The following is a 27,634-nucleotide window of genomic DNA, read 5'->3' on the forward strand; positions in this document are numbered from 1 at the left end:
TTAGTCTCCACTGTGGTCGTAGAAAAACATAAAACCACTAGTTTTAACCCTAAATTTAAAGACTGATCTGTGTCTTTATTTTTAAAACACTGTTTTTGATGTAAGAAAAATATAAAATTGATTTGCGTTTGATCTGAAGACTTTTTATTTTTTTTATTTTCAAATTCCTTATTTCTGTATGACCCACATCGAAAAATGGGTTCGGATATCGACATACCTATATCGTATTGCATCGAATCGTATGGATGTGTATCGTATCGTATTATAGTCTGTATCGAATAGACAGTGACGGCTAAATATATCGGAAGACATCCTTATTTTATTTCTATAGTAACAGAGGTGTGTTACGATATATTTGGCCACTTACTTCGTCACTATCTATTTGATGCTGATTGTACACAACATTCACTAACCGTGCAAGTGTTATAATAAATGGCGTTGCGCAGTGCCGGTGCGAACATCGCTCCGCGCGCCGCAGACGGCGCTAGCTACAGGAGGGCGGCTTGAGCTGTCCTGCGAGGTGGACGGGCATCCCGAGCCCCGCGTCTACTGGACCAAGGACAACGCGCAGCTCGCGGAGAGCGACAGGATCTACATCACACGTGAGTCTACTGTAGTTTGAGAGAGATGGCGCTAGCTACGGGAGCGGCTTGAGCTGTCCTGCGAGGTGGACGGCCACCCCGAGCCCCGCGTCTACTGGACCAAGGACAACGTGCAGCTCGCGGAGAGCGACAGGATCTACATCACACGTGAGTCTACTGTAGTTTGAGACAGATGGCGCTAGCTACGGGAGCGGCTTGAGCTGTCCTGCGAGGTGGACGGCCACCCCGAGCCCCGCGTCTACTGGACCAAGGACAACGTGCAGCTCGCGGAGAGCGACAGGATCTACATCACACGTGAGTCTACTGTAGTTTGAGACAGATGGCGCTAGCTACGGGAGCGGCTTGAGCTGTCCTGCGAGGTGGACGGCCACCCCGAGCCCCGCGTCTACTGGACCAAGGACAACGTGCAGCTCGCGGAGAGCGACAGGATCTACATCACACGTGAGTCTACTGTAGTTTGAGACAGATGGCGCTAGCTACGGGAGCGGCTTGAGCTGTCCTGCGAGGTGGACGGGCATCCCGAGCCCCGCGTCTACTGGACCAAGGACAACGTGCAGCTCGCGGAGAGCGACAGGATCTACATCACACGTGAGTCTACTGTAGTTTGAGACAGATGGCGCTAGCTACGGGAGCGGCTTGAGCTGATGTCCTGCGAGGTGGACGCGGCCACCCCGAGCCCCGTGTCTACTGGACCAAGGACAACAAACAGCTCGCGGAGAGCGACAGGATCTACATCACACATAAGTATATTTTCAAGGATAGAAAGAAAATGGTGTCCAAGCGAAATACCCTTTTAATTGGAAATTCTGAGGCACTTTCACAGTAAAATGCTTTTTCACTCGGCCTATTTGCCTTCACGCGTTAATTGTGTCGCGCTTTAAGGTGGTATTTCACCTGTCCAATGTGTATTTGCATTTTGCTTAATGAGAGAATGAGACGTAATGCACATTGGACCAATAAATACAGGTCGAATATCACCCTAAAACATACATTTTGTCCGTCGTTGGATTCGCAAGCAACAGACATTAAAATCCATAATACAAAACGTTTTATATTTCCATGTTACAGCGGCCCGTCTTAGCGTTAGCCGATTGGTTGAAGAGGACGCCGGTGTATACGGATGCCACGCCGACAACGGACACAGCAGCCACCACTCCGTGGTGCAGATCACCGTGCAAAGTGAGTAACCATTCGTAGCCCTTATTGCAAAGTAATAAAGTTCACCAATAGTCAGTTAATAGCGTGTCTGTTATAGTACATAAGCATGGACCTAAATGACGTATTGAACTCTGCACATGGATTTAGTTCCTTGTCAATCAAATTTAGCTTATTCGTAGACGCTGCGGACTGAAATATTTTGGTGTGGCTAACTCCAAAAACTACAAAAATGAAAATCTTTGTATTTTTTGGAGAACTTTCCTAAGACTACTAACTAACCCTATTCGGCTACGATCATCAATGATAGCTGAGATTGCTTAATTAATTTTGGTATTTATTTATCTTGCAGAACTGTACATACCCGAGCTGTGCAAGGATAACCAGTACTTCGCCGACTGCAAGCTAATCGTGAGAAGCAAGCTATGCCGCCACGAATACTACTCCAAGTAAGTATATACTCAGTTAAAAATCTGATACAGTACAGGACAGGGTAAATGAATCTTGATTTTAACTAGTTTTTTTTACGAGCCCATCATAAGGTACAGTCGCCATCAGATATATCGGAGCAGCCAAAGCGCTCACAAATATCTGAACACGCCTCTATTGACAAGGCGTTAAAGTGCTTGTTCACATATTTTTGAGCACCTTGGCCGCTCCGATATATCTGATGGCGACTGTACCATGGTATACAGCATATTTGGTTCGTAATTTTTTTATAAATGATTTTTATACATTTGATTTTGCACCTTGGTATAAAAAATTATAAAGTCAATATTATATACGTCATGAAGCTTAAAAATAGCGTCGGCCAAAGAAAACATTAATTGGTATTTGTTTTGTCATAGATTCTGCTGCAAGTCGTGTGTGGAGGCAGGCGCGCTGGACCCTCAGACCCTGGAGTTCCAAGGAGACTCAGCTTTTACCTACAAGAAGAAGTAAACCCGTCATGTGACCTATAATCGCCCGTGGATGCTTACCTTAACTTCCACTGTGTGTAGCGGGCTTAGAATGGTCGCGTTGATCCATAGACAAACCGTCGCTCTCAAAATAGACTTCCTTAATTTTAATAAATAATTTAAGTAACGGGTTAACCGTTTGGCTGAATGCACCAAAATTATGCTAACAAAAAATGTGAGAGGATGATGTTTTGTCCAAATCGATAAACGTGGCCGTGTGGTTATTAGTTTCTGGTAGTATAGCACGCTAGTCCTTACCGAAATGTGCCTTGTAATTTTAAAATCGAAAAAAATAATTATATAGACAGAAGTAAATCGATGATATCATGGCCTATTATGTAGTTCTTGTAAAATAAACTTTATTGCACTTGTTTACTTAAATGTGAAAATAATGTAAAATAGCAAAGAAAGCAATAGGTTTAGTTAAATTCATACCAAACTTACCTTTCGTGGTTATTAAATAACCTAGCATAAAAACGTTTGAAAATCGCTCATTCGCAACTGAATAGTTACCTATAAAATTAATACATTAACCGATTTAAGTACATCTACTGTACATAGGTATATTAAAAAATAGTGTCCCTCAATTATATAGACGCATTCCATTTATAATAATAATAAATAAAGCATAACTAATCAAGTAATCAGCTAATCACGAAAGGGATCTTCCTAGTGCTATTAAATTTACATTTACTAATTTTTTTTTTTAAATATTTAATTACTCGGTCAGTGTAGGTACTAAATAATAAATAAGTAGTGATTGTTAATAGTTAAAATGTATCTGTATTTTTATCGTCACCAAGTGCCATACCATGTTTTGCTCGCGCATTTCACTTTGACTTTATTTACATAGTTATTTATTGATAAAATTGCAATCAAGATATTATTTATATTTTTAATTTGATTTTATAGAGAACATACTCGTAGGTACCAATAGATTTAATGTAGATAGGAAATTACTTTTTACCTATTATGTGTAAATAAATAGATAACATTAACATGTCACAATAAGCTCCATCTGTGATGGATTCAGGATAATAATGTAGTTTACAAACTTTAATGACCTACCCTGATTGAATGATGTTTGAATTGAAAGTGGGAAAAGTAGTATTTTTATAAATGGATTATAGGTACAGTCGACGTCAAATATATGTTTCCACTTTTGCACCTTACTCCTTTGTAATAAGGCGAAAAATGTAAACACATCTTTGACATCGACTGTAGGTACAAACGAAGCAACATATTTATAAAGCTTGCTAATTTACATGCAAACTTGCCTTTTCCGAATATTCTAGATGGCGCCATTATAATATGTTAGAATCTAACTAAAGCGATGCCATCTACAACATTCGAAGAGAACTTCCCAAGAGATTAGGTTTATAATGAACTTCTATAATCTCTAAAACTTTAATTTCCATTAATCTCGGTTGGTCATTACAAGTCAGTGAGGGAAATAAATTATTTATTTCTAAATACGCAGTTTGGCTAAGAGTATGCAATAAATAAGATAGCGATAAGCGGTACCGTGACGTCATAATAATTTGTTACTAGGTAAGTGAATTTATATGTGACATCATTGTAAATAGAAGAAATTAAAGCTCTTTAATGAAACTGGTTGTATATTTATCCTTTTAAGTCTCCATCTAATCTAATCACATTCAAGTAATTCAAGAATAAAAATTAAGTGATTATAAATTAAGAATTTTTACTACAATTATTCGAAGTAAAATCTAAATAGCGCGATTCAGGATTTTTACTAAACCGAACGGCACCATCCACCGTGCAGTTGTGTAGTTTAACTTATCATTAAATAACACAAAAAAAAACTTCATCCAGAAATCATGTGATCATATTTGGCTATTTTTTATGAATGTTTTTATTAACCCTTTGACCGCCGTTGTCCGGTATACAAGACAACGAGAAAACGATACGCTGGCGCCGTCGTCTTGTATACAAGACACAAATTCAACCACTCCGTTAATGTGAAAATAATATCAATTGCAAATTCTTTTACACTCTTGTTCATATTTTAGGTCTTTGTTTTTTCATTTATTTGCATTTTAAACAAATATGTAAATCCATTCTTTTATAATAAGGCATTTAAAAAACTTGCTCCAAATTTCAACGTTTTTTATGTCCCTCGACGCCGCTGTCTTGTATACAAGACAGCTAGGGATGGGAATGTTAACTCGATATGGGAATTTTCAAAGTAAAATAAAGTCAGAAATATGTTTTTATTTAAGTATTTGAAACCTTGTTAATCACCAATTGTTGGTAAAGAGTAGGTAATTACTTACTAGAATACGTAAAACGAGAGACAGATAGGCATAATAACTATATGTAAAGTTCAGGCAGCTTCTTTAGCTGTAAAAACTAGGGTCAGACAAGTGAATTTCCCCTTGTGGATTGTTGACTAATTGCAGAAAAGATAAATAAAAAAATAAAATAAATAATTGATTTTATTTTGAGCTGATAGCGTCGTAGTGGGAAGGGATAAACCGCAGCGACCGCTTCGTATAAGACTAGTACAGATGGACATACCTATTTATCAGACTTTAGTTTTTTGTTAAAAGTAAGTACCTATCTAACATTGACATCAATGTGTTATTTTTTTATAACAATTCGTCGTTAATTTGGTAAGATTTTAGTAGATTAATGTATACCAAACTGAAATTAAAATGAATGATTCTAATTCCGGAATAATTTCTTCACTCATTGAAAATTCAACCCACGTGTAATTTTCACCAAAACAGTTCCGGTATATTTACGTTATCGACACATGATGCGCGGCTTTAACGTTACGCTAATAAAGTTTACGTACCGACAAGCGCTTACGCCGTTGACCTAGAGGCTATTATTACTTAATCCGCGCGGAAACAGTCCTTGTCGGTCTGCACTGCGGGCAGTCCATGCGCGCCGTTGTCTTGTATAAAAGACTTCTCGTACAGCCTAGTGCGGCGATATTACGTCTTGAATCGACATTGTTTAGTGGTTGTTTTTGATTATAAATCCCTATGTTTTAAACATTTTCGGGTGTAAAACATATGTTTAATTTTGGCAATTTGGAAATAAATCAAAGCTGGATAAGAACAAAGCTAAATTGAAAAGATTTTTACCATAAATTGTAAATATCGATAACACTATTTGCAATCCCTAAACTTTTTATTAGTTGTTTACTTAAAATTTGCTCTGGCGTGTGAGTGAGCGTCTTTGCGGACTAGGTCCGGCGGCCAAAAGGTTAAGTAAATACGCAATTAAAATAGAGCGGATTTTTAATATGATTAAATTTTTGAGTAATATTCTTGCTTTTGGCTCTCCCGCTTTGAAGAAAAAATTACACGTGTTATCTTCCCCGACATCCCCCTAAACGATCACATGAATTCTGGACGACCCCAAATACGTTAACTGACGTGCGCGGCTATATAGCCCAATAGGAGCATTCCACGGGCTGTCCCGTACAAACGCATTTTATTTCCTGTGTTGCGACTTTTTTCTCGGCATTTAAAGCAGGCGATTATTTCTCTGTGCATATTTTTGACCATTCGTCATAGAAAAGGAAACTCTTATACCTTTAAATCTTCAGAAACTTCGCGTTTGTACGAGACAACGGTAGACAATTTCATGGAATGCTCTAATACCAACCTTCGTGCATTCTCATAAGGTTCACGATGATGCGCCGCGCACAATAGGCGTGGTGTTCAAGGGTTAAACTGTTTTTGCCTCTTGGGCACCTATGACTGGTTCTCCGCTTATTATTTGCCATAACACGCCGAAATCTGAGATTTCTAAATTTCACACATTCCATCCCCCTTTTGCAGACATGCTAGGGGCTCGGAACTGATAAAACCGGTAGTGAGGCACATTATCTTAATTCTATAGTCTGTTTCTATAGGTATTTAAAAAAGAGTAAACAAAATCTACCCTCAAAGCCAGTTGAGGGTGGATGAAAATATTACATGATCATATAATGTAGGTCGAGTCAGGTTGTTCAGTGATAGGTCCAGGTGGTTTTGTATTTGGTTAATTAATAAATGTTATAACTACCCGAAAATGTACAAATTATTTGTTTATTTTTATTTAAGTACCTAAAGATACAGAGTATAGTCTTGGTTGCTTTATAAATCGTCGGGTGACAAGCAAAAGTCACTAACACCATTGAAATTATTGGACAATAAACCGTGTTACAAGTGTGATAAAGTGCATTGTTACTTTAATTTTTTGTTAGTACTTAGTCACCCGACGAAATTATATACCGAAATTCGGGTACGAACAGAAATAAGAGATATTTAGGCAGTTTTGCAGCAGAAGGCCGTTGGTTGAAATAAAATAAAAAACTTGCGATAACATAAATTTTTATTTACATTCCGAAATTCACAGTCAAATTCAACAAGGAACGCCCTCCGTCACGTGAGCAGACAATCAAAAGGGAGGGTCGTCGGTTTGTTGCGCTAGGCTATGTCGTATATACACGCCGCAGGCTGCGCGCTGTCGGCGACGCAACGAGCGGGAGGCTACGCCAAGGGTACGACCACTATATGTGCCATATAATTTACTACATGAGCTCCGTTCCATCCGCCTCTTTGAGAGCCAAATTGCGATATACTTTTACAATAATAATATATTCTTAAATACAAATGTTAAAACGTAAAAAGATTTATATATACATCAAATTATAATTTAATGTACATTATTGGACGAATATCGCCGCCTAGGAAACAAAACAAAGAGCGCGCTGCGCCGCGAGACCGCAACGGACCGGCTGGCTAGTAAGTACATCAACTCAAACCTGGCTGCGATAATCATGTGCTGAGGTTATATAAAATATACTGAATAAATAAACTTAGCCAATTCCGTTACAGTCTAGCGGCGTCGACACTGAGCCTTATTACCTCAATCAAATCACTAACTCGTCTGTTTTCCGCTTGCGATTTGAGAAAGGCAAACTAGCCGATTGGATACAATTCTTGGTGCCAGCGAGATTCTACATTCATGTCAAGACTGTTTGGAATCTAGAATGTTGTAGGAAATATAACCTAAATGAATCTGTTTGCCGTCGAGAATTGCGTCCGATACCCGACGTCACAAGACGAAGAAATGTGCGAAAGTCAAAGACTTATTTTAATTTAAACGGATCCGTTTGTGAGAACACGCAGACGAGAATTTGTACATAATATACACCACTGGGCGTTTCCGCACAGCTTAGTCTGGTTAAATTTAAGTAAATAGCAAACCTCCACTTCCGAAAATCGTCAATACTTAAGCTTAGGGCTACATGCCTATGTACTGCATTACCGGCGCGACTTAGAAAGACTGCACAAACGTTTATTAGGCACTAAAGAATACTAAAAAAACATGTGTGCAACTGTCATACTCTCTCTGGGCTCTAATTGAATAATTAGATTAACACATTAATTGCCACCCAGCCAAACAAGACGTCCGCGCCAGGCCATAACAATTTCGTCACTATAAAGCAGTAGTACCACGATCCCGAGTTCCCGACTATCGAATCGTCCGGCCTGGGAACGAAATCATAAAATACCCGATAGCAGTGTTGGGCAAAAAGTAATTGAATTACTAATTAACAATTGCAATTACAAAATGTAATTCCAACAAATAATTTCCATTACATGTGGAAAGTAATTAAAATTTTAATTACTAATTACAATTGCAAAATGTAATTAGTAATTAAATTATTAATTACATTTTGTAATTAATATTTGTAATTTAATTACTTTTTTGAATTACAATTACTTTTATAGAATGCAAGTTTTTGATCATCTTTATTTCCAAAATCAGATGAACATTTTGAATGGTTTTAAATTTGACTAAGCAACATTGTCAATGTTAACTTTGGTTGGACTGTAGCAAAGGGAGGGCTGGGACTTAGAATTTTTTTCTGATTAAGTGGTGTCATTAATAATTAAGATACTATGTTTAAATGATTGTAATGTGTAGATCACGTCAAAATAAGCATCTTTTACTGAAAAAACTTTTCTCTAAAATAAAAAATGGCTGAGTTAGACGCCTCCAAAGATTGATGTTTTTAAAGGGAGCTGGGACTTAGAAAATTTTCATCGCGAGTGGTGTCATTATGACATATATTTTAAATGATTGTAACTTATAGAACACGTCAAAATAAGCTACTTTTACTTGAAAAACTTTTTTCTAAAACTTTATTAAGAACTGTTTTAAAACCCCTGTTTTTTTCATTTTCTCAAAAAAAAAAAACCATGTCCCAGAAACGGCCCCCCTTTGTTACAGTCCGCTATTTTCAATTTTAGAAAAAAGTTTTTCAAGTAAAAGTAGCCTTTTTTAACGTGTTCTATACGTTACAATCATTTAAAATATATGTCATAATGACACCACTCGCGATGAAAATTTTCTAAGTCCCAGCTCCCTTTAAAAACATCAATCTTTGGAGGCGTCTAACTCAGCCATTTTTTATTTTAGAGAAAAGTTTTTTCAGTAAAAGATGCTTATTTTGACGTGATCTACACATTACAATCATTTAAAAATAGTGTCATAATGACACCACTTTGTCAAAAAAAATTCTAAGTCCCAGCCCCCCTTTGCTACAGTCCAACCCGAAAGGCACCTTAGGTTGGCGCTTACGTCATTATTAGCGGCGCCCCAATATTAATGCGGTGCTACGCGACGTAAGCGCCGACCGCCATATTCAACGTGGTTTGTCACATAGTACCCTGTAAAGGTATGATTCCAGGGACAAAAAATATGTTATAACGTTATTCAGCGTATAATGGAATTCATAAAAGTTTTTCTTTATAATTACTCCAAGTAAATTTGTTCATATTTGCCTATTATTAAAAAGGTAAATGAAAAGTAATTGAGTAATTTAATTACTAATTAATGTAATTACAATTGCAAATTACACAGAAAATTTAATTACATGTAATTAAATTTTATGTAATTCAATTACATTGTAATTCAATTACATGTAATTCAATTACATGTAATTCAATTAGTAATTAAATTACACGAGTAATTAATTACGCCCAACACTGCCCGATAGTCGGAATTTCGGCACTGAATGTGTTAATGAAACTCTTAACTCTTGACAATTTGCGGAAGTGCCCACTACAATATTACAGACCTAAACCTAGCTACTTCAGGTGCGCGGCAAAGTTGAAGTTCTGAAGGAGTCAATTTTCGCCACAACCTATAAGTATTTAACGTACTTTCAGTTCAAAGTCAACGTAATCCGTAATTCGCAGCATGGGCGAATTATTTAACTTCTAATCGCAAAACCAGAGTTACTTGAAGAAGTATATAATAGATTTTGACCAGTTATTAGTTGTTGTTGTTGTTGGTTAGTAGTTGGTCAAATTGATGTTTATTAAAATATCAATATAGAGCAGACGCGTCTGGCTGCTCGAAATACCTAACGGCGCCCAGACTTGCATTTCCTAATATTGCGATTTAATTTGAAACATACTATGTAATTACTTCTTCAAATATGTTCCGAGTGTATAAGGCAAGTTTCAGCACGTACAAGGCTTATCTCATCAATGAACCTGAACACATTACATAGGAAGAAACGTGAGTAAGTCTAGGTCATAGACCTTTTAAGTTTACGTCCGAAGCAGAGTATTCTATTATTAACAATAATGTTAAATTACGGCATCTTTGGATGCCTCGTTAAAATGTGTAAGAAAAAAAAACATACAAAAAGAAAAGTTTAAATAATAAGCGATCGCTCGTTTACAAGCCGCGTGAAGATAGCAAGTTATATAAAACGCTACAAGTCCATCGAAGCATCCAAAAAGGTCCAGATAAGCGAACGTTAGTGGAGTTAGAGCATTTAAATCTCAAACGAGTCTCAGCTATCCACAACAGACAATATAATAAGTGATGTACGTAGATTAGACTAGAGTGCGCGGCACAACGAGGGACGCTAACAACAGCGTAGTCTCATTTCATTGTCATTTTATTGAACGACAGCAACTTTAATCGTCAACGGTGCGTCTGCCGCGTCGTCCGTTCACGCCCCGCACTTAGACAACTATCGATGGCTCGATACGGCGTCCCCGTCTACACAATACACCCCCTTAAATAGCTTACCGGGCTCGCGGCCCTTTTTAGTATCACAATAAGTGTTAAACTAAACAGAGGTCCCGCTACATCTTAAGAAATAAAGAAACTATAAAAACGAATCGGCCACTACAAATATAAACATTCTATACGAATCATAAACGCGGGAGAGACGCGGCCACGGGGCGGACGGCGGCCGAGCCGGCACCGACTCACTCGCTAGTGGCTCGTCAGAATCGGTGAAATATCGAGGAGAGTCGACACGAGCGTGACAAACGATGGTCCCAGGGTGTGTGGGATGGGCACATCAGTCCAGCACGTCGGCGACGATCTTCTCCATGTCGTGGTCGATGTCGTCCGGCGCGGGCTGCGGCGCGGCCGGGGGCTGCGGCGAGGGCGCGGCGGGCAGCGTGAAGGGCTCGTCCAGCGCCTCCAGCCCCGGCGGCACCGGCAGCTTCGCCAGCTCCTCCTGCAGCTTCACGTAGTGACGCTGCAGACAATGCGACACACACTTTGTAAGACACTGTTCAGATTATGGAAAAGATGTTCAAAACGCCAATACATAAGCGAGAGCATTATAATTTTTTTCTTCACTAAACAAGCTCCCAGAAACAAATGGGGTTAAAAACTGTCCCTACAGACCCCTCTGAAAAAACTTCCCACGATTTTTAATGATTCAATTTGAATGAATTCGATTGCAACTCCATCAAGTTGAGCTTTGTGCCTTTAACCTCAATGTCCAACCGCACACCCCGGACTACAGCCACTCAGAATAGAGAATCAAAATTAAACTTAAAACTCCAAAGTCGTCTTTGAATGAAAATTTTAAAAATGGCGTTTTTGGTCATAGTACCATCGCCCGCACTGTTAACTGTACATCGTTGGACCTTATGCCTTTTGTAATAAGGTCCACCAATGTAAAGAGTTAGGAAAGTTGCTGTTTGTATAACATATTTTTACCTTGAGTGCCATGAGGTTCAGCTGGATGCTGCGCTGCGTGCGCTCGTCGCCGCTCTGCGTCTCTAGTTCCGTGATCCAGTTGGCTACCGTCTGCATTATCTCGTTGCGTTTCATCCAGAAGTGCGTTTGGATCACCTGCATCGACAAGAAATTTTTACGTGGAGAAGATAAAGGTACATAGTCTGTTATTTCCGAAAATTTGTTCATATACATTTTGACAGTTGACACAATCTGATACAGTGTGATAATTTTGGCATACAAAAACACCGATATATGCTTTGTTTATTCATGTATTCCTCTTTTCAATAAGTTAACTATTTATTTTAAACTTCATTAGTCTAAACTGTAAATCTCTGAGGTCTTATATTTTCATCTTAATTTAAAAAAATCAGTATTTAAAAACCAAATAAGCTACCTTTAAAGAGTGTATGTATGTAACACGAACTAGACAAATAGGGTTATGTCAGTGGGGAGACACTCCTGACTTCGGACTCGACTCGGCTCCGTTCGGCTCAGCATTGCTCCGATCAATTATTAGGGTTGGCACCACTTGAGGAGAGTAACAAGAGGAGTAGGTACCTCCTTGAAGCAGGGCTCCGGGTTGCGCAGATGGTCGAGCATGGCCCAGCGCGCGCAGGCCTGGTAGATGTTGGAGTTGTACTCGAGGCTCGCCGACGAGCCCACGCGGGTGCCGCGGCTGCGCTCGTAGCCCGGCTCGTTGAAGTACGGCTCCGGCACCAGGATCAGCGACTGGATCGACACCAGCACCTGACAACACAGTACATCTTCAATCACTCATTTTCTGCTACGCATATCCGTGACTATAATAATAATCATTGACATGATCCTAAAAGTGCGTCCGGAACTGGCGGATGGGGGTTAAATAGCTGCCAGTGAAGAATTCGCTGATCGCTCACGCACTTCCGAGCGCTATTCATCGTAATACCAAAGAGAATTGAAATAGAATAGAGGAATATTGTCAAAGTAAATTATGTAGTCAATACATTTTTCGACACAAATGATTAACACTTTTAGAACGCCATTTGACTTTGATCCTTATTTTTCTGCGTTTAATCATCGCATTTATTCGTGATAAACTATACATAAGTACAGAACAACAAAAAAAGTTAAACATAAAATAAATAAATAGTTTACCACGAAATGGTCCCGCCTCAGCATAATGCTACGTCGAGACAATCGCCGTTAAAGACTGCTTCGCGCAAAATTGCACCTGAATTTGTAACGCGGTGATATGCTAATCTGTAAGCTGTCCGGCAGCCCAAGATACCTAACTATGAGATCGTGTTTGCCTGGGTACGAATCGAACATTTACCTCTCGTGACACTCTCAGCAAGCAGTCCATAACCCTACCAATCGAGTAGCAATGTTGAACTGACCTGCAGGAAGCTAGAGGTGTGCGCGTTCCACTTCTCCTCGGGGCGTCCGTGCCACGTGTTGAGCACGGAGAGGCACACCTTGCCGTCGTTGTACAGGTTGGGGTTGAAGCGCACCGAGTGCCGGCCCGTCGTCTCCAGGTTGATGAGCATGGGCACGGCGGGGTACTCGGCCGGGAAGTACACGTCCAGGATGAAGCATCCGTTCGCGTACGGCGTGTCCGACGGGCCCGTTATTAGCACCTGAAATTATACACTAACTATAATCATGTTTAACAAAAATGGGCCCCGACTCTAATCTAATATCTTGTCTTCATCAAAGCAGGTCCACTTCATCAAACAGTGAATTCGGAGAGCAAATGCACGACTTACTACAAAAAAATACTCAAATCAGAATATATCAACATATAACGTTATGGAGAGCTCTCCCGATTTCTTGGGGATCCCATCATTCTAAATTCACGTGAAAAAGAATGGGACAAAATAATACATTTCCAAATCAGTGCAGGATCGTGAAAAGATATACGTAACAAAAAAAACAAAAATCTCGACGAATAATTGAGAATCATGTCCTTCTTGAAGTCGGTTCGGTTATTGGTTTGTTCTGCCCAATATTCAAGTGTTAAAGTCACTCGTCGAGATTTGCACGAGCCTATAGTTTTATTTGTCAAGAGTTAATAGTGCACTCACAACACTAGTAAAGATCGGTTTTCCTAGGATAGAGGTGCCGTCATATAGCGGCGTCCATACTAAATAATACGGCTAAATATGAGTAGTATTTATAAGGAGACGGCCGCTATATGACGGCACCGCTAGCCTAGGAGACCAGAGCATAAAGGTCACTCGTCGAGATTTGCATGAGCCTAGAGTTTTATTAGTGAAGAGTTAGGGTCGGTTGTACCAAACTGTTCGTATCGTTAAAGAGTTCGTAAATTTTTTATGTATGGTAAGTTTCATAGTAATTAGTAAAGCGCCGGGGCGCGCCGGCTGACGATGATCAGTCTGTCAAATGTGGTTGGTGCAACTGGCCCTTAGTAGTTTGTGGTGAGCAGGTCGGTGGGTGACCTTCATGACGTCGAGGCGGTCGGTGTCGGTGCGCACGAACACGGAGGAGGAGTAGGAGAGCGGCAGGCTGGTGGCGAGCGTGGCGGCCTCCTGCGCCAGGCGCTTCATGCGCGCCGGGTGCGCGCGCTCGCCCGCCGCGCGCACCGTGCCCTCGAAGTGGTACGGCACCGAGAACCGGAACCCGCTCTCCGCGCACTCCGTTATCATCTCGAACGTCTCTGTACAAACATTATCACTATACAGTATATACTATACAACGTGTTTTTATTGAATTCCTTTAACTTCGGGGTATGGTCAAGTACGTTTAAGAGAACTAATCGGCATAGTTAATTCACAAAATAAAAAATGTTTTTTGCTTTAAAAAAAAAAAGTAATTGAATGTAGCATATAGCGTTGTTGTAACACGGGCATTACATTTAACTCAACCAAACAATTGAAATCTGTGGCATATCAATGTCATTTCGAACATCGATCGACCGAGATTGTACTTAAATTTAGTAGCAAATGCATGAACTCATTCTAAACACTAATCAATATGTAAACCGGCCCTAAGGCAAGTGTACTCGCTTGTAGAGGCCTTATAGGAAAAAAATAAATTATTGATTATCTCCGAAATGGAGTTAATTAGAATATCGGTGTCTTTGAGAAAGTTACTTGATTTAAGCTCAGGAATGCACCCCTGAAATTAACGGAAATAAAAAAAAACACGGTATATATGGTACATGTGAGATTGAGACATTGGTAACTTTACACTTCGGCCGCGAAACGCACGCTCGACGCTGGCGTCGATCACCATACATCTGTTTTAACCAACGAACGATCGGTGTCGGCGTCACGCGTGCACGCTCGGAGTGTGCGCTGCGTGGCCGAAGCGTTAGAAGAAGAAGAAAGTAAATTTATTCAGGACGCTTACAGTATTGCTTAAAACTAATACAACACTTTTATAAGTATAAAACATAAACGTCACTGGTCTCCCCTCAGCTTAATGACAAGTTACCTTTCAGGTATCTTGACGCTGGTCTTCCGTGGAAACCTGTCCAAGCGATCGCGTCAGCACGTAAACTTAACTAGCATTGGTTAAACTAAATTGTGATCAAAACAGAAAGTTAAGGTCGGTTGCATCAAGCAGTCCTCGACCCTGCTATAGTATTTAAATCGCTTGCTTTTTGAGATTATTAAAAAGTAAATAGTTCTAAAGAAACTTAAGAAGTCCTTTTTGAATATGTATGTTTTTACCACAGTGTAAATGAAAAGTATAGCACGTACCAAACTGCATGGTCCGCATAAGCTCGATGTATCGCGCCTCCCTGCTGGCGCCGCTTACGGCGGCCGCCACGCTGCTGCCGGCGCCTTCTTCTTCACCCTCATTCACCCACATCAGCGCTGACGTCGCCTGGTAACCAAACGAACCGTCAAATTGCTACTTACTACAGCCAAAAAGCATAGATAGTATAGAGCGGTCCTGTCATAGTAAATGTTGTAGTCACTGTAAATTTACTGCCATCTATCGACACAAGACTATATAGGTCAGGAAATGAATGCTCAAAAAACGTTGTAGAGGGAAATGCTAGGAACACAATTTTTGACCCCATAACTTTGTTTGGACTAGTTAGGAGGTGAACATATCAAAAGTCCCCGGCTGTAGCCCCGCTGCTGGGGGGTAGAGGGGGGTAAGAAGGTCGAATTTTTCGGTTTTTCATTGATATCTTGGAAACTTTGCGTCTTAGCGACATGACTACTAATACAAACCGAAAGCTGATAAAATTAGTTACAAGTTTTATCCAGTCAAGTTTTTCGATATCATGAATAGTTTTTGAGATACCCGCTCTTGAAAGTTTATTTAGGGATTTTAATTTTATCTTGATATCTACGTCAGTGCAGCTGTTAGGCCATGTTTGGTATCATTTTCGTATAAATCGGGGGTGCTGAATTCATTTATGGTATCACATTGACACTATTCCGAAGTAAACCCAAAATTTAAAAAAACATTTTTTTTTTAATCCCTCTTCACGCTTAAACTGCTGAACCAATTTCGTTGAAATTTGGTATAGAAATAGTTTCAGTCTCGACACAGAACATAGGATAGTTTTAATAACCAAAAGCATATTTTGAGGGTGTGAAAAGTGGGGTGGAAGTTTGCATGGGGAGTCAATAACCGCTGAACCGGTTTAGATGAAATTTAGGACGGAATACATCTGTGATTTAGATGAAAATGATACCAAACATGACTTCAAACCTTACCTTGAGCAGTATTAACCTCAGGAATTCAGTTTCGTCGACGAAGTTGAATTCCCCCCATACTCCATTTCACAACTTTATTTATTTATTTATCGTATGGCAATATGTACACACACTTATTAAATTTACACTTAAGATCAAAATTTACAATTCCGCAGATACAAACTCGCGTTTATTGTCAGGTTTTTAAAATCCTCAACTGAGCCATTATATCTGGTAACGGGGCACTGAAATACCATGTGATGTATGGTCTGTTCTGGGTGTCCACACTCGCACGCCGCCGACTCGCTCCATCCCCACTTGTGCCAAAGGTACGCACAGTTGCCGATACCAGTCCTTAGACGGTTCAGTGCACACCATATTTGTCGGCTTTCGTGAAATCCTTTGGGCCATTCCTGTGTGGTAAACTCAAAGATGGAGTTGTCTACATTGTGCTGCTGCGCTTCCCATTCTTTTTCCCATGCTCGCCTATCATTCCATGCTAGGTCATGTGTATGGAAGGTTTTGGCTGGTGGATTTCGGGACTTGAGTCGGCTATTTTTTAGGTTGTCCAGGTCTTGATGGATGGGCAGCAATAAGTTTCCAGACATTTTGGTTATCTCTCTTGCTAGGCATTTTTGTCTGCGTATTCCTGGTGGTGTAATGCTGCTTAGAGCCGGTAACCAGTAAGTAGGTGTTGGCATGATGCAGCCCGAGATGATTCTCATCGTATGGTTGAGCTCGACGTCAACTCTGGCCACGTGTGCACTGTTCATCCATATAGGTGCACAGTATTCTGCCGTCGAATAGACGAGGGCCATAGCGGTGGTTTTTAGGCAGGCAGCGCTGGCGCCCCATGACGTTCCTGTGAGCTTCTGGATGATGTTGTTCCTAGTCTTGAGCTTTCCAGACAGCTTATCAAGGTGGTTTTTATATGTTAGGCTCCTATCAAGGGTTACTCCGAGGTATTTCGGGCAGAAATTATGCTGTAGGACTGTACCTCTGAACCTAACTTCCAGTTGCTTTTTCGCTAGCTTATTTGACAGATGGAAACAACAGACTTCTGTCTTGCTGGAATTCGGGCATAGGCGCCAGCGCTGGAAATATTCGTCCATCACCTCCAGGTCTCTTTCCAAGATGGCTTCTGCTATCTCTAGACGCTTTGTCTGAGTTACTAGGGCCAGGTCCTCAGCATAGCCAAACTTTCGCGAGTTCGTGGCAGGTAAGTCATGAATGTAAAGGTTGAAGAGCAGAGGAGCGAGCACTGATCCTTGGGGCAGACCATTGTTGAGAACCCTTATTTTACTTGACTGTTGGCCCAGATGTACCTGGAACGGCCTATTTGTGAGAGCGTCTTCTATCAGTCTGAATATTCTTAGGCATGGAACAGTTTTCAAAAGTTTATACAGCAGACCCTGACGCCACACGGTGTCGTATGCAGCCGTTAGATCAATAAAGACTGCAGAAGACTTTGTTCCTGATTGAAAACCGGCCTCGATGTGTGTTGTGAGGGCAAGGACTTGGTCACAACAGTTTCGTTTCGGTCTGAAGCCAGCTTGCTCCTGTGGGATTTTCGAGAAGATAGTCTCCGATATACGATTATAGATACGCCGGCCTAGCCAAGGTTACAATCGCTATCGCTTCGACAACGAAAACCATTATGTCTCTCTATCACACTTCCATATTAGTGCGACAGTGACAGTTGCGTTTCGATCGCTACGGAGCGTAAGCGATCGGCATCTTGGCTACGCGGCCAGGCGTTCCAGTAGTTTGTAGTTAACGCTAAGTAAGGCTATTGGGCGGTAACTGTCTGCCCTGTCACTGGGCTTTTCCGGTTTGAGGAGGGCAACGATTTTAGATGACTTCATTTTGGGTGGTATTTTACCAAGTTGAATTATGTTTGTATAGAAAGCCGCCAGCCACAGTTGGGTCCGCGCACCACAGTGTTTTAGGAATTCGGGGAAAATGCCATCTTCTCCGCAGGCCTTGTTTACGTTGATGTTTGCGATTGCAGATTTAATCTCGGATATGGTTATCGGGCCACTATATTTGTCATCCGGTATGGCCTGGGACTTTTCAAGTTTTAGCATCTTGCGGATTTCACGAGTGTGTAGTTTGTGACTCGGTGCTTTAGAGAGCTCTATTATCCGGTTTCCAATTGCATTTGGACCAACTTTCGGTTGACAGCTTTTGGGTGTCTGGCCAGCAGTTAGTCTTCTCAGAAGATGCCATGCTTTGCGGCTTGAATGCGTGAAGTTCATCTCTCCGACTGTCCGTTCCCATTTTTCTCTACGGGCTTCGTCCAGAGCCCTTATCAGTTGTTGAGCCGTGTTTCTGTCAGCCGTTTCCTGGAATTCCTTCCACAGTTCCTCAGACTCACCGTTCCAGCATGGAACATATTGTTTTCTGTACCCTCGAGGAATGCACTGTTTCGCTGTCGAGATAATTAATTTTTTAAAACGATCGTAATTTTTGGCCACGGGTTCGATCCACCTAATCCTCTCGTCCAGTTTTTCAGCATATTGGTTCCAGTCAGCTTTTTGAAAATTCCATCGTGGGCCTGGGTAGGATTGGACTAATGGAATTTTTAACCCAATTTCTAGGAGAATAGGTCGGTGTTGGCTATTCGGAAAATCGTGGAGGATTGACTTCTTTGCGGGTATTGGGATGTCGTTCTGATCCTTTGAGGTGAAAATCAGGTCAGGATTGTAGTCTCGGCCCCATCGAGCAGACTTGAAAGACCCTTTCGTTTTGTTATCATGGACCAGAAATGTGTTAGTTTTGTCCACCCACTCCATAACGTCTTTGCCGTTTTCATCAATTTCTTTATAGCCCCAAGAGGTATGGTGACTGTTAAAATCTCCCATATATACTGACGGGTGTTGCAGCTCTGGTAGTGCGGGCTTTGGCCATCGGCTTTTCGGCGGTTTGTAAATATTACATATCTTGATTTCGCCTAACTCGATTACAGTCGTGGCAATGTTCTCATGGTCCGCGCTATTGGAAATAACAATAGTGGACTGCGCAATTGAGTGGTGAACATATGTAGCTGTGCCATATTTGGCGTGATATGTGGCTGCTACCAGGTTGTATCCAGAGAGTTCCCCCCTGCGAGTTAGTTGTATTGCATCTGCAGTATGTGTCTCTTGTAGCAGTACTACGTCGATGTCCAAGTTGTTAATGATTTTAGACAAACAGTCAGATTTGGATTGGCTTATGCCTTCTATATTAAGTTGGCAGATGCGGACTGAAGGTCCGACATCTCTTGTCTGAGGGCTCTTTGTAGCCACTCCTTTCGCATTCCTATTATTCATATTCGCTTACTTGTGTGTATGTGTGTGTGTGCTGCGAGATTCAGAAGGAACAGTGCAGCTGCCAGGTTTGTTGCTCTTTTAGCACCACCCGGAGGTCACGTGTAGGGTTTCTAGGGTTACTCCTACGGACGTAAAGCAACATTCGACCTCCGAATGGACTCGAAATATTTGTATACCAAATTTCAATTAAATCGGTTGAGCGGTTTAAGCGTGAAGAGGAATTTTAAAAAAAAGGTATTTGTTTAAAGTTTATATGTTTTTTCGTAGGAATGGTGGCAATGTGATACCAAAACTGAATTCAGCACCCCCGATTTATACGAAAATGATACCAAACACGGTCTAGCAGCGTCACTAATGTAGATATCAAGATAAAATTGAAAGCCCTAAATAAACTTTCAAGAGCGGATATCTCAAAAACTATTCAAGATATCGAAAAACTTGACTGAATAAAACTTGTAACAAATTTTATCAGCTTTTGGTTTGTCTTAGTAGTCATGTCGCTAAGACGCAAAGTTTCCAAGATATAAGTGAAAAACCGAAAAATGAGACCTTCTTTCCCCCCTCTACCCCCCAGCACCGGGGCTACGGCCGGGGACTTTTGATATGTTCACCTCCTAACTAGTCCAAACAAAGTTACGTAGTCAAAAACTGTGTTCCTAGCATTTCCCTCTATAACTTCTTATTGCTTGGGCTAATAACTAGTGTCCGACCGAAACATGTTTTTTTGCCGAAACCGAAACCGAAACCGAATGTTCGGCTTTGGCTCTAGTTTCGGCCGAAACCGAAACCGAAACTTTTGTAGACTTGTTAGAATCGTTGAAAAATGACATAAAACCGCTTTTACACACATATTATGGGGCTGTCAACACCCAATGTCCTTGAAATTTATGTTAATTAAGCAGTTTTTTAAGAAAATTACTAGAGTTAGACCAAGATAATTCTGCAACGATTTTGATAACACACGCAATGCAAGTGTTATTTTAAACGTCAAAACTTCTATGAAATAAGACGTATAAATAACATCTGCACTAGTTGCACTGCGTATGCTATCAAAATCATTGCAGAATTTTCTTGGTGTAACTCTATTCATTCACCAGTCAAGCTAACATGTAGATACAGGGTCAACCAAAAACGCGAGCGCAGCGAGCGCGAAATTTTTTGTTAATAATATCGCAAGGCCGGGTACCGATCTTCACCTGGGCCTAAAAGTCCGAAGTGCCCCAGTGAGGCGAACTTTCATGCGAAGTCAAAGCCGTGCTTCAGGCTTCAAAATAAGTAGTTGAGCACAGACTCCAACCAATGTCCATTGTATTAAAAAGCGAGACCGCAGGCTGAGCATGGCGCAGCGAGGCCAAAGGCTAAGCTGAAGTAGAGGACATGTGGAACACAAACCAATGGTAAATTGAGGTAAAAAGTGAGGCTAAGGTTGAGCATTCGTATGAAAAACTGTACTGGGGGCACTTTTAAGGGTTTTTTCTTCGTTTTAATCAATAGTCAGCTGTTCAGCCTCGCAAAATATTAACTATTGAAAAAATCAACTTTGCAGCACTAGTTGAGCGTAACCTTTAGCCTCGCTTAAAATTTGTCATTAAGTAGAGGTAGATAGGAAAATGACTGAATAAGTGATTGAATAAGAGCGAAAAAGAAATCGTTCGACTCGGGCCGAGCGGATACCCGGCCAACGGCTACGTGCGACAGTGCTATCTCATTCACTCCGATACAATTAGTCGACCGTCCAGTGGCGCCCTCACTAGTGGAATTGTGTTTTATAATAAACCAATTAAATTATGTACCTATACCACCTATACATGAATCAGTATATGTACCTAGATATTAATATTGTTGTCCTACTTATTCCCCAACTTTTGGTCTTTGTCCGAAGTACCATTTCGTAAGTTTCGGCCCGGCCGAAAGGTTCGGCCGTATTTTGGCCGAAACCGAAACTACGGCCGAAACATGATTTTTTGGCCGAAACTGGCCGAAACCGAAACCGAAACCGAACCTTCGGTCGGACACTACTAATAACTCAAAATAAAATTATCAAAAAATGAATATATGTATATGGATAAATGATTTTATTATTTTTATATCATTGTTAAATATGAAACGGTGTCGTCACGCCATCTACTTATACTGGAATCAGTTATGTAACGCTGCCATACATGACCCAAAAAAATTTTATTAAGCTATGAGCTTCATCACATCTGATATTTAAGTAATTCTAAGCATTTCTAGCCTGGGGTGGGGGGGAGGTTGGGGCACAAAGACGGCCGCCACCCGTCATCTTTAAAAAAAAATAAAACTAGGGCAAGTTTGGTATCATTTTCGTATAAACCAAAGACGTAGAATTCATTGCTGATATTTGTTTTTTTCAGTTTCATAGTAATTTTACAAGAAAAACGTAAAAAGGTGAAAAATTTGGTTGGAGATTTTTGCTACGCGGAGCCGAAACTACAAAAGATAGAAAGTTCAAATTTGCACATTAGATTACATTTATAAAGTGTACAAGAGATAAGAAGCGATTTTGAGAAATTCAACCCCTAAGGGGGTTAAAAAGGGGATGAAAGTTTGTATGGGGTTCAAGTTTTATTTTAAGCTAGGAATTTGAAACTTCGTAAAACGATATATTATTAAAATACAAGAAAACTAATTTTAGCGTTTTCGAAAATTCATCCCCTAAGGTGGTGAAAAAGGGGTTGAAAGTTTGTATGGACATCAAAAAATTTTTCGAACGCGGGACTTGAATCTTTGTATTTGGGGAAATTATTAAAAGACAGGAAAAGTAATTTCAGCGTTTTGTAAAATTCATCCCTTAACAGGGTTAAAAAGGGGTTGAAAGTTTGAATCCATTACAAATCCGAGTAGACACACATTTCTTATTGCCTCCCAGGCTTGAAATGCTTAGAATTACTCAAGGAACATATGTGATGAAGCTCACAGCTTAATAAATTTTTTTTGGGTCAACTTTATAACTGCTTCCGCTATTAGGCGAGTATAGGCTAAAGGTGTGTGCGCCATCTATCTGAGAATGACTTATTCTTGATTTTCGAAGCACGTTTTTTTCTTTATTCATCTTATACGAAGTTACATATGTCTTTACCGATCGCTTTGTGATTGCAAAGCACTAACTGGAAGCATATAAGTAATACATATTGCACGAGCATAGCGTGCGCCACAAATTTTGTATACGGTGCGGTGTGTCCACAGACAAAACATCCACCAGACTGAGTATAGTCGCGCTGCCCCCTCTGCCACGCATACGGTAATTTTACTCCATGTTCGAGTCGAAAGTGTCTTTGTGTGATGTCCGTGTCTTTGAACGGACCAATCACGGCACGGGACTTCGCTCACCTCGTCCCGCGCACCCCCGCATTTTTGGCATCATTGGTAGCATGAAATAATTGCTCTGAACTCGGTCTAGAGGATTCCTAGTCTATGGGTGTGTCCCTAATGAATATTCATAAATTACAACGCGCACATGCACGTATACGCAATGTGACTCAAGTAGGGAATGCAAATCGGTTATTTTCGGTTATTTTTTGCATGGAAATAATCGGTTATTAACCGAAACCGCGGTTATTTCCATACAAAAAATAACCGATTTGCATTCCCTAGACTCAAGGCTTTTATATTTAACCGACGTTAATTTACAACGGTACAGATATAAGTAAAACCACTATAAAACTATGTTAGTGAATTACCTGAATATCAGCTATGAGCGAGGCGAGACCCTCGTCTTCTTCCGAGAGCTCTGAATTACTCGACGTGCTAAATCTTTGGCTATATGTCATCTTCCCGAATATGTTCTTTTTACTCATCCTGCGAAAAAAAATGTTGTTGTATACCTATGCCTATTAACAAAAGTTTTAGTATATTTTTTATAGTCTGTAGAAATAGAGTTTATTGTAGTGTCTGGTCGGTGTAAAAATATAAATCTAGAGTTTCGATTGCGACCTTTAATACTAAATATAATGCTACAATTTTTATGAACATATATGTAGTGGCCAGATCATTGAATTTGATAATTACATGAAATGATCACTTAATGATTATGATAATGATGATGGTTACGTTATGTAAGAAAAAGAAAAAAAGCTTAATAGTTATTGGTGCGGCCGGGATAATAGTTGAGTTATTGTATTATTGACCAAAAAATAACAGACGCTCGTCACAGGCGCGCAACTTACAGTACCCTCGTCGCTATATCAGCTGTATAGAAAATTGTATAGTTATGTTAGGATCCACACGTACCTCAGCTTGGTGGCGTAGCTGTTGGTGGTGCGCGACATGAGCGCGAGCAGGCGCGGCAGCGGGCGCAGCGCGGGCGCCAGCCGCCGCGAGCGCAGCGCGTGCAGCGCGCGGGCGCAGCGCAGCACGCACACGTACAGCGGGATGTGCCGCGACATGTCCAGCACTACAGACCAAATACAACCTCTATTTTATAACTTTGCTAAGTTTTACTTATCGCTATACACATTTTACTTAGCCACTCAACCGTCCGTCCCGCGAGACTGTTTTCCTGTCAACCGTCCGGGGTTTTTTAGCGACGCACGCCCCGCGCAGCGTATTCACAACTTTCTACAAAAATTATAACTACACTGCCATCAAATTTTTTTAGAGCTAACTATTTAGTTAGGCTACGTTGTCGCATCAAGAGAATTAGTAAATAATGCCGAAATATTCTGTTAGATGGCTCTGAAATCAAATCTTTCTTCCACCCCTTTGGATAGTAAGGTTCCCGCGGACGGTTAAGAGCATATTTTTTTCGGATACTATGTTATCGTCGGACGGTCAAGTGGTTAGAGACCCCCACACTAGTATCATTTGAGCTTCGGGGTCTAGTCAGCGCTACGGAAAATGGTGTCGCTGCTCAGTTGCGTCAACGTAGCGTCGAGCAGCAGCCATAGAGTTGGCTAGACGCCGACGCTCGGGAGACGATAGTGTAGATGTCACTTTGGGCCGTTACTAACATCCATAAACGACGAAATGATTTGGTGAGTCGCAAAGCAGCTCGATCAGTCTGGACGTGACTCACACGAGGCAAATGCGCGCGACGCCATCTTTAAGCACACTTAAGATATGCTCAAGACGCCTCAATTGATGGTAACCTTGCACTTATTCTATTTCGTACGCCAAATAAAAATAGTGGAAGTACATTTGTTGGATCTAAATCTTACCAGAATCATTTCTCGGGTAGGATCAAATGGCTAATACATCGTCAGGTGACAAGCAAAAGCCACTAATTACTAAATAAAATTTAAACAAAAATCAACCTTTTAGTACTGATAATTATGGTTCACTATGACTATGAACTTGTGGTGGCCTAGTGACTTTTGCTTGTCAGCCGACGACATGTTAATATAAGGGCAAGCACATTGCCTTGGGCGAGGCAACTCGCAATGCTTTCGCGAGGTGACTCGTTCTGTATTACCCGCCTAATCTCGAGCATTCATCTATAATTCTACATATATCTCACCGGAATCGTTCCTGAGGTAGGAGCAGATGGCGGGCACTAGCGAGCTGTTGGCGACGAGGTCGATGAACTCCGCGGGCAGCTCCTGCGACTCGCCCTCGCTGCGCTCCGACTCCGGGGGGAACTCCGGCGCGGCCGAGCTCTCCGAGGGCGGCCATACCTCGCCGGGGTTCATGTACGATGCTAATACCTGTCAATACAGATATGTTGCTATCGTTAAGGATCAGTACCGAAAAATCAACAAATTTTGGTCAGCTTGGTTTGATCCCGTAGCTTAGGTTAAAGTGAGTAATTGAGGCTTGTGGTGCGTTTATGAATAAGAGGGAGAGCCTATCCGTAGATAGGTTATTTCCATTAACGTATATATCTATGGACTGGCCTTAAGGGACTAAAAATGGTACCAGTTTAGCGGTGTGACTCACGAATTCCAGCCAATCGTGCAGTCTAACGCAACTAGTTGCGACCAATAGCGCGCGTGATTCGAACTCATCAACCAATCGCGCGCATAATGCAAGCTCATCAACCAATCGTGTTGTACCGGTGTCACACCGCTGTACTGGCCCCTGTCATGCCTCATTATTATTGTCTGTAGGGCCAGTCCCTAGATATCTATGTCAATGGTTATTTCACTTGTCATCTTGTTTCGCCTCTTTACATGGCGGCCTCGGCGACGTATCTATAGCCTGAGTCCCTGAGGCCTTTACAGAGGATTAAATCCAAATGGAATTTTAAATTAAAATGGAATATATGAAAGTTCCAAATTCAAAACTGCAATAATGATAAGAGGGACTCAGGAGGATAGAGACTGCGTCCTGGAGGGTCTCTACAACCCTGTAAATGTGTCTCTACAACCCATTTGTGTCAATGATCAGGATTGAAGATGTTTTTTACCTGTAGTAGCACAGTGACGTGCTCCTCCTCAGTCCTCTGGCGGACCAGCGCCTGTTCCACGTTCCACGACTGCTGCGTGGAGCCGGTGCCGAAACCGGTGCCTTTGGCCCAGTACAGCTGGCTCTTGTCCTCGCCCTTGCCTAGCGAAGAGCCGTTCGATGTTTGGCTATTCTGGGAACCGAAATATTGTCGTTAGTTTACCCTCTGGGTTGGAAGGTCAGATGGCAGTCGCTTGGCCATTCTTGGGATTAGTTGCCAAGTGGACCCCAGGCTCCCACGAGCCGTGGCAAAATGCCGGGACAACGCGAGGAAGATGATGATGGTAAAACATACTTTTATCTCTTTAAAAAGAAAATACTGCGAGCGTTTGCTGCCTTTTCTTTGTCCAATGTGTGTTGCGTCCCACCAGGCGTGGCTCACTCCGCGATTTCGTCGCTTTGCTACAGGTAGCTAAAAGTCAAATCCGTGCGACCCCAATTTTGGAGTTTGCCATAAGCCGCGCGTGGCGCTGTCGCTACCTAGCGGCCATATCTGTGCTGATCGTGACAGACGCGTTTTGTTAGAGAGTGAGTCTTCTGTACCTAGTACTATTATTTATTCTGTGGTCCCACAGAGACTAATGAGAGTGATGAGACGCAATGACATTGGACAAAGAAATTGGACAGGTGGACTACCACCCTAAGGCTTCATCAGGATAAAATAAGCAGCACCCTAGAGGACGCTGGTACGATTCCAGCCCGGACACTGGAGACCTTGGTCACTTTTTCTTAGTATATGACATTTATTTCAGTTTAACCTTTTAACCACCAGCAATTTTTGATCGAGCTCGTGTCGCCACCGACAGTAATTGTACCACGCAGAGTAAGGTTGGCACAGTTACGGGAGTTATAAATGTGCTGTAAAAACCAAATTAGATCTTTGTCCTATTTTGATAATTTCGCCACAGTCTGATGACTGTGGCGAAATGAGCTGGATATGTAATATCTTATATATCAGACTCTGGCGGTTAAAGGGTTAAATATAACTGGCGTATGGCTTGCCATCTTGCCATATTATTATTAGATTTTTAAAATATATAAATGGAACTATAGGTCTTTTTGTATATCTACAAGCTTAAACATATTTGTATGTGACTGTTTGTTTCCTAAATAAAAAAATTAAATAAAAAATTAGATTAACAAGGAAATGAATTTCGCTAGTATCCATACCGGCGTATTTACGAGTGAAATACTGTTTGGTTGTATTCGTTGTGAATGAGTTTACTTACATCATTAGAAGCTGGTCGATGGTGTGTGAACACAGACAGACAAGCCAGCACGAGCCTCACGGCGCCCAGCGACAACAACGCCCGCCGTAGCGAGCGCCCGTCGTCCGTGCCCAGTGGCGCGGCTTCCAGTAACCGGGACACCACTCTGAACGGCAGAGTGCCTAATGAGAAGCTCCCGCTGCCGACGCCGCCGACTACTATACTTCCTGTTAACAGAATAACAGCCTTATTCATAAAACTTTACGGCCCTGATTTGTTTAAATTATGTTTCATCCCTTTCTTACAAAT

The 27,634-nt window shown here is 41.3% G+C and overlaps 3 protein-coding genes across 3 annotated transcripts in view; 2 read left to right on the plus strand and 1 right to left on the minus strand.

Annotated features, from left to right (window-relative positions):
• LOC134673589 (papilin-like) overlaps nt 1–769 on the plus strand; it is a 50,485-nt gene extending 49,716 nt beyond the window's left edge. The window contains exon 51 of the mRNA XM_063531587.1: nt 447–769. Within this exon, the coding sequence (XP_063387657.1) occupies nt 447–622 (176 nt within the window). The 3' untranslated portion in view covers nt 623–769. The remainder of the gene's footprint in view (nt 1–446) is intronic.
• On the plus strand, nt 628–4,327 carry LOC134673590 (papilin-like). The gene is made up of 5 exons (XM_063531588.1): nt 628–648; nt 932–1,043; nt 1,671–1,781; nt 2,110–2,206; nt 2,606–4,327. Exons 1-5 carry the CDS (start codon nt 628–630, stop codon nt 2,697–2,699), a joined length of 435 nt encoding a protein of 144 aa, XP_063387658.1. The 3' UTR covers nt 2,700–4,327.
• Nucleotides 4,328–7,051: 2,724 nt separating this feature from the next.
• LOC134673322 (baculoviral IAP repeat-containing protein 6) overlaps nt 7,052–27,634 on the minus strand; it is a 113,564-nt gene continuing 92,981 nt past the window's right edge. Inside the window, exons 49-59 of the mRNA XM_063531293.1 lie at nt 27,347–27,552; nt 26,080–26,250; nt 25,192–25,378; nt 23,967–24,129; nt 23,417–23,534; nt 15,451–15,577; nt 14,185–14,402; nt 13,123–13,362; nt 12,305–12,493; nt 11,726–11,860; nt 7,052–11,255 (exon numbers count right to left, since the gene is read on the minus strand). Coding sequence (XP_063387363.1) covers nt 11,073–11,255; nt 11,726–11,860; nt 12,305–12,493; nt 13,123–13,362; nt 14,185–14,402; nt 15,451–15,577; nt 23,417–23,534; nt 23,967–24,129; nt 25,192–25,378; nt 26,080–26,250; nt 27,347–27,552 — 1,937 coding nt within the window. The 3' untranslated portion in view covers nt 7,052–11,072. The remainder of the gene's footprint in view (nt 11,256–11,725; nt 11,861–12,304; nt 12,494–13,122; nt 13,363–14,184; nt 14,403–15,450; nt 15,578–23,416; nt 23,535–23,966; nt 24,130–25,191; nt 25,379–26,079; nt 26,251–27,346; nt 27,553–27,634) is intronic.

The sequence above is a fragment of the Cydia fagiglandana genome, chromosome 18 (genome assembly GCF_963556715.1).
Source record: "Cydia fagiglandana chromosome 18, ilCydFagi1.1, whole genome shotgun sequence".
NCBI lineage: Eukaryota > Metazoa > Arthropoda > Insecta > Lepidoptera > Tortricidae > Cydia > Cydia fagiglandana.

What these genes read in the sequence shown, in the direction of transcription:
- LOC134673590 (XM_063531588.1), top strand. Translation starts at nt 628, where the DNA reads ATGGCGCTAGCTACGGGAGCG. An exon ending in CGACAGGATCTACATCACAC is followed by an intron (nt 1,044 to 1,670) that starts GTGAGTCTACTG and finishes TCCATGTTACAG; the next exon opens with CGGCCCGTCTTAGCGTTAGC. An exon ending in CGCCACGAATACTACTCCAA is followed by an intron (nt 2,207 to 2,605) that starts GTAAGTATATAC and finishes GTTTTGTCATAG; the next exon opens with ATTCTGCTGCAAGTCGTGTG.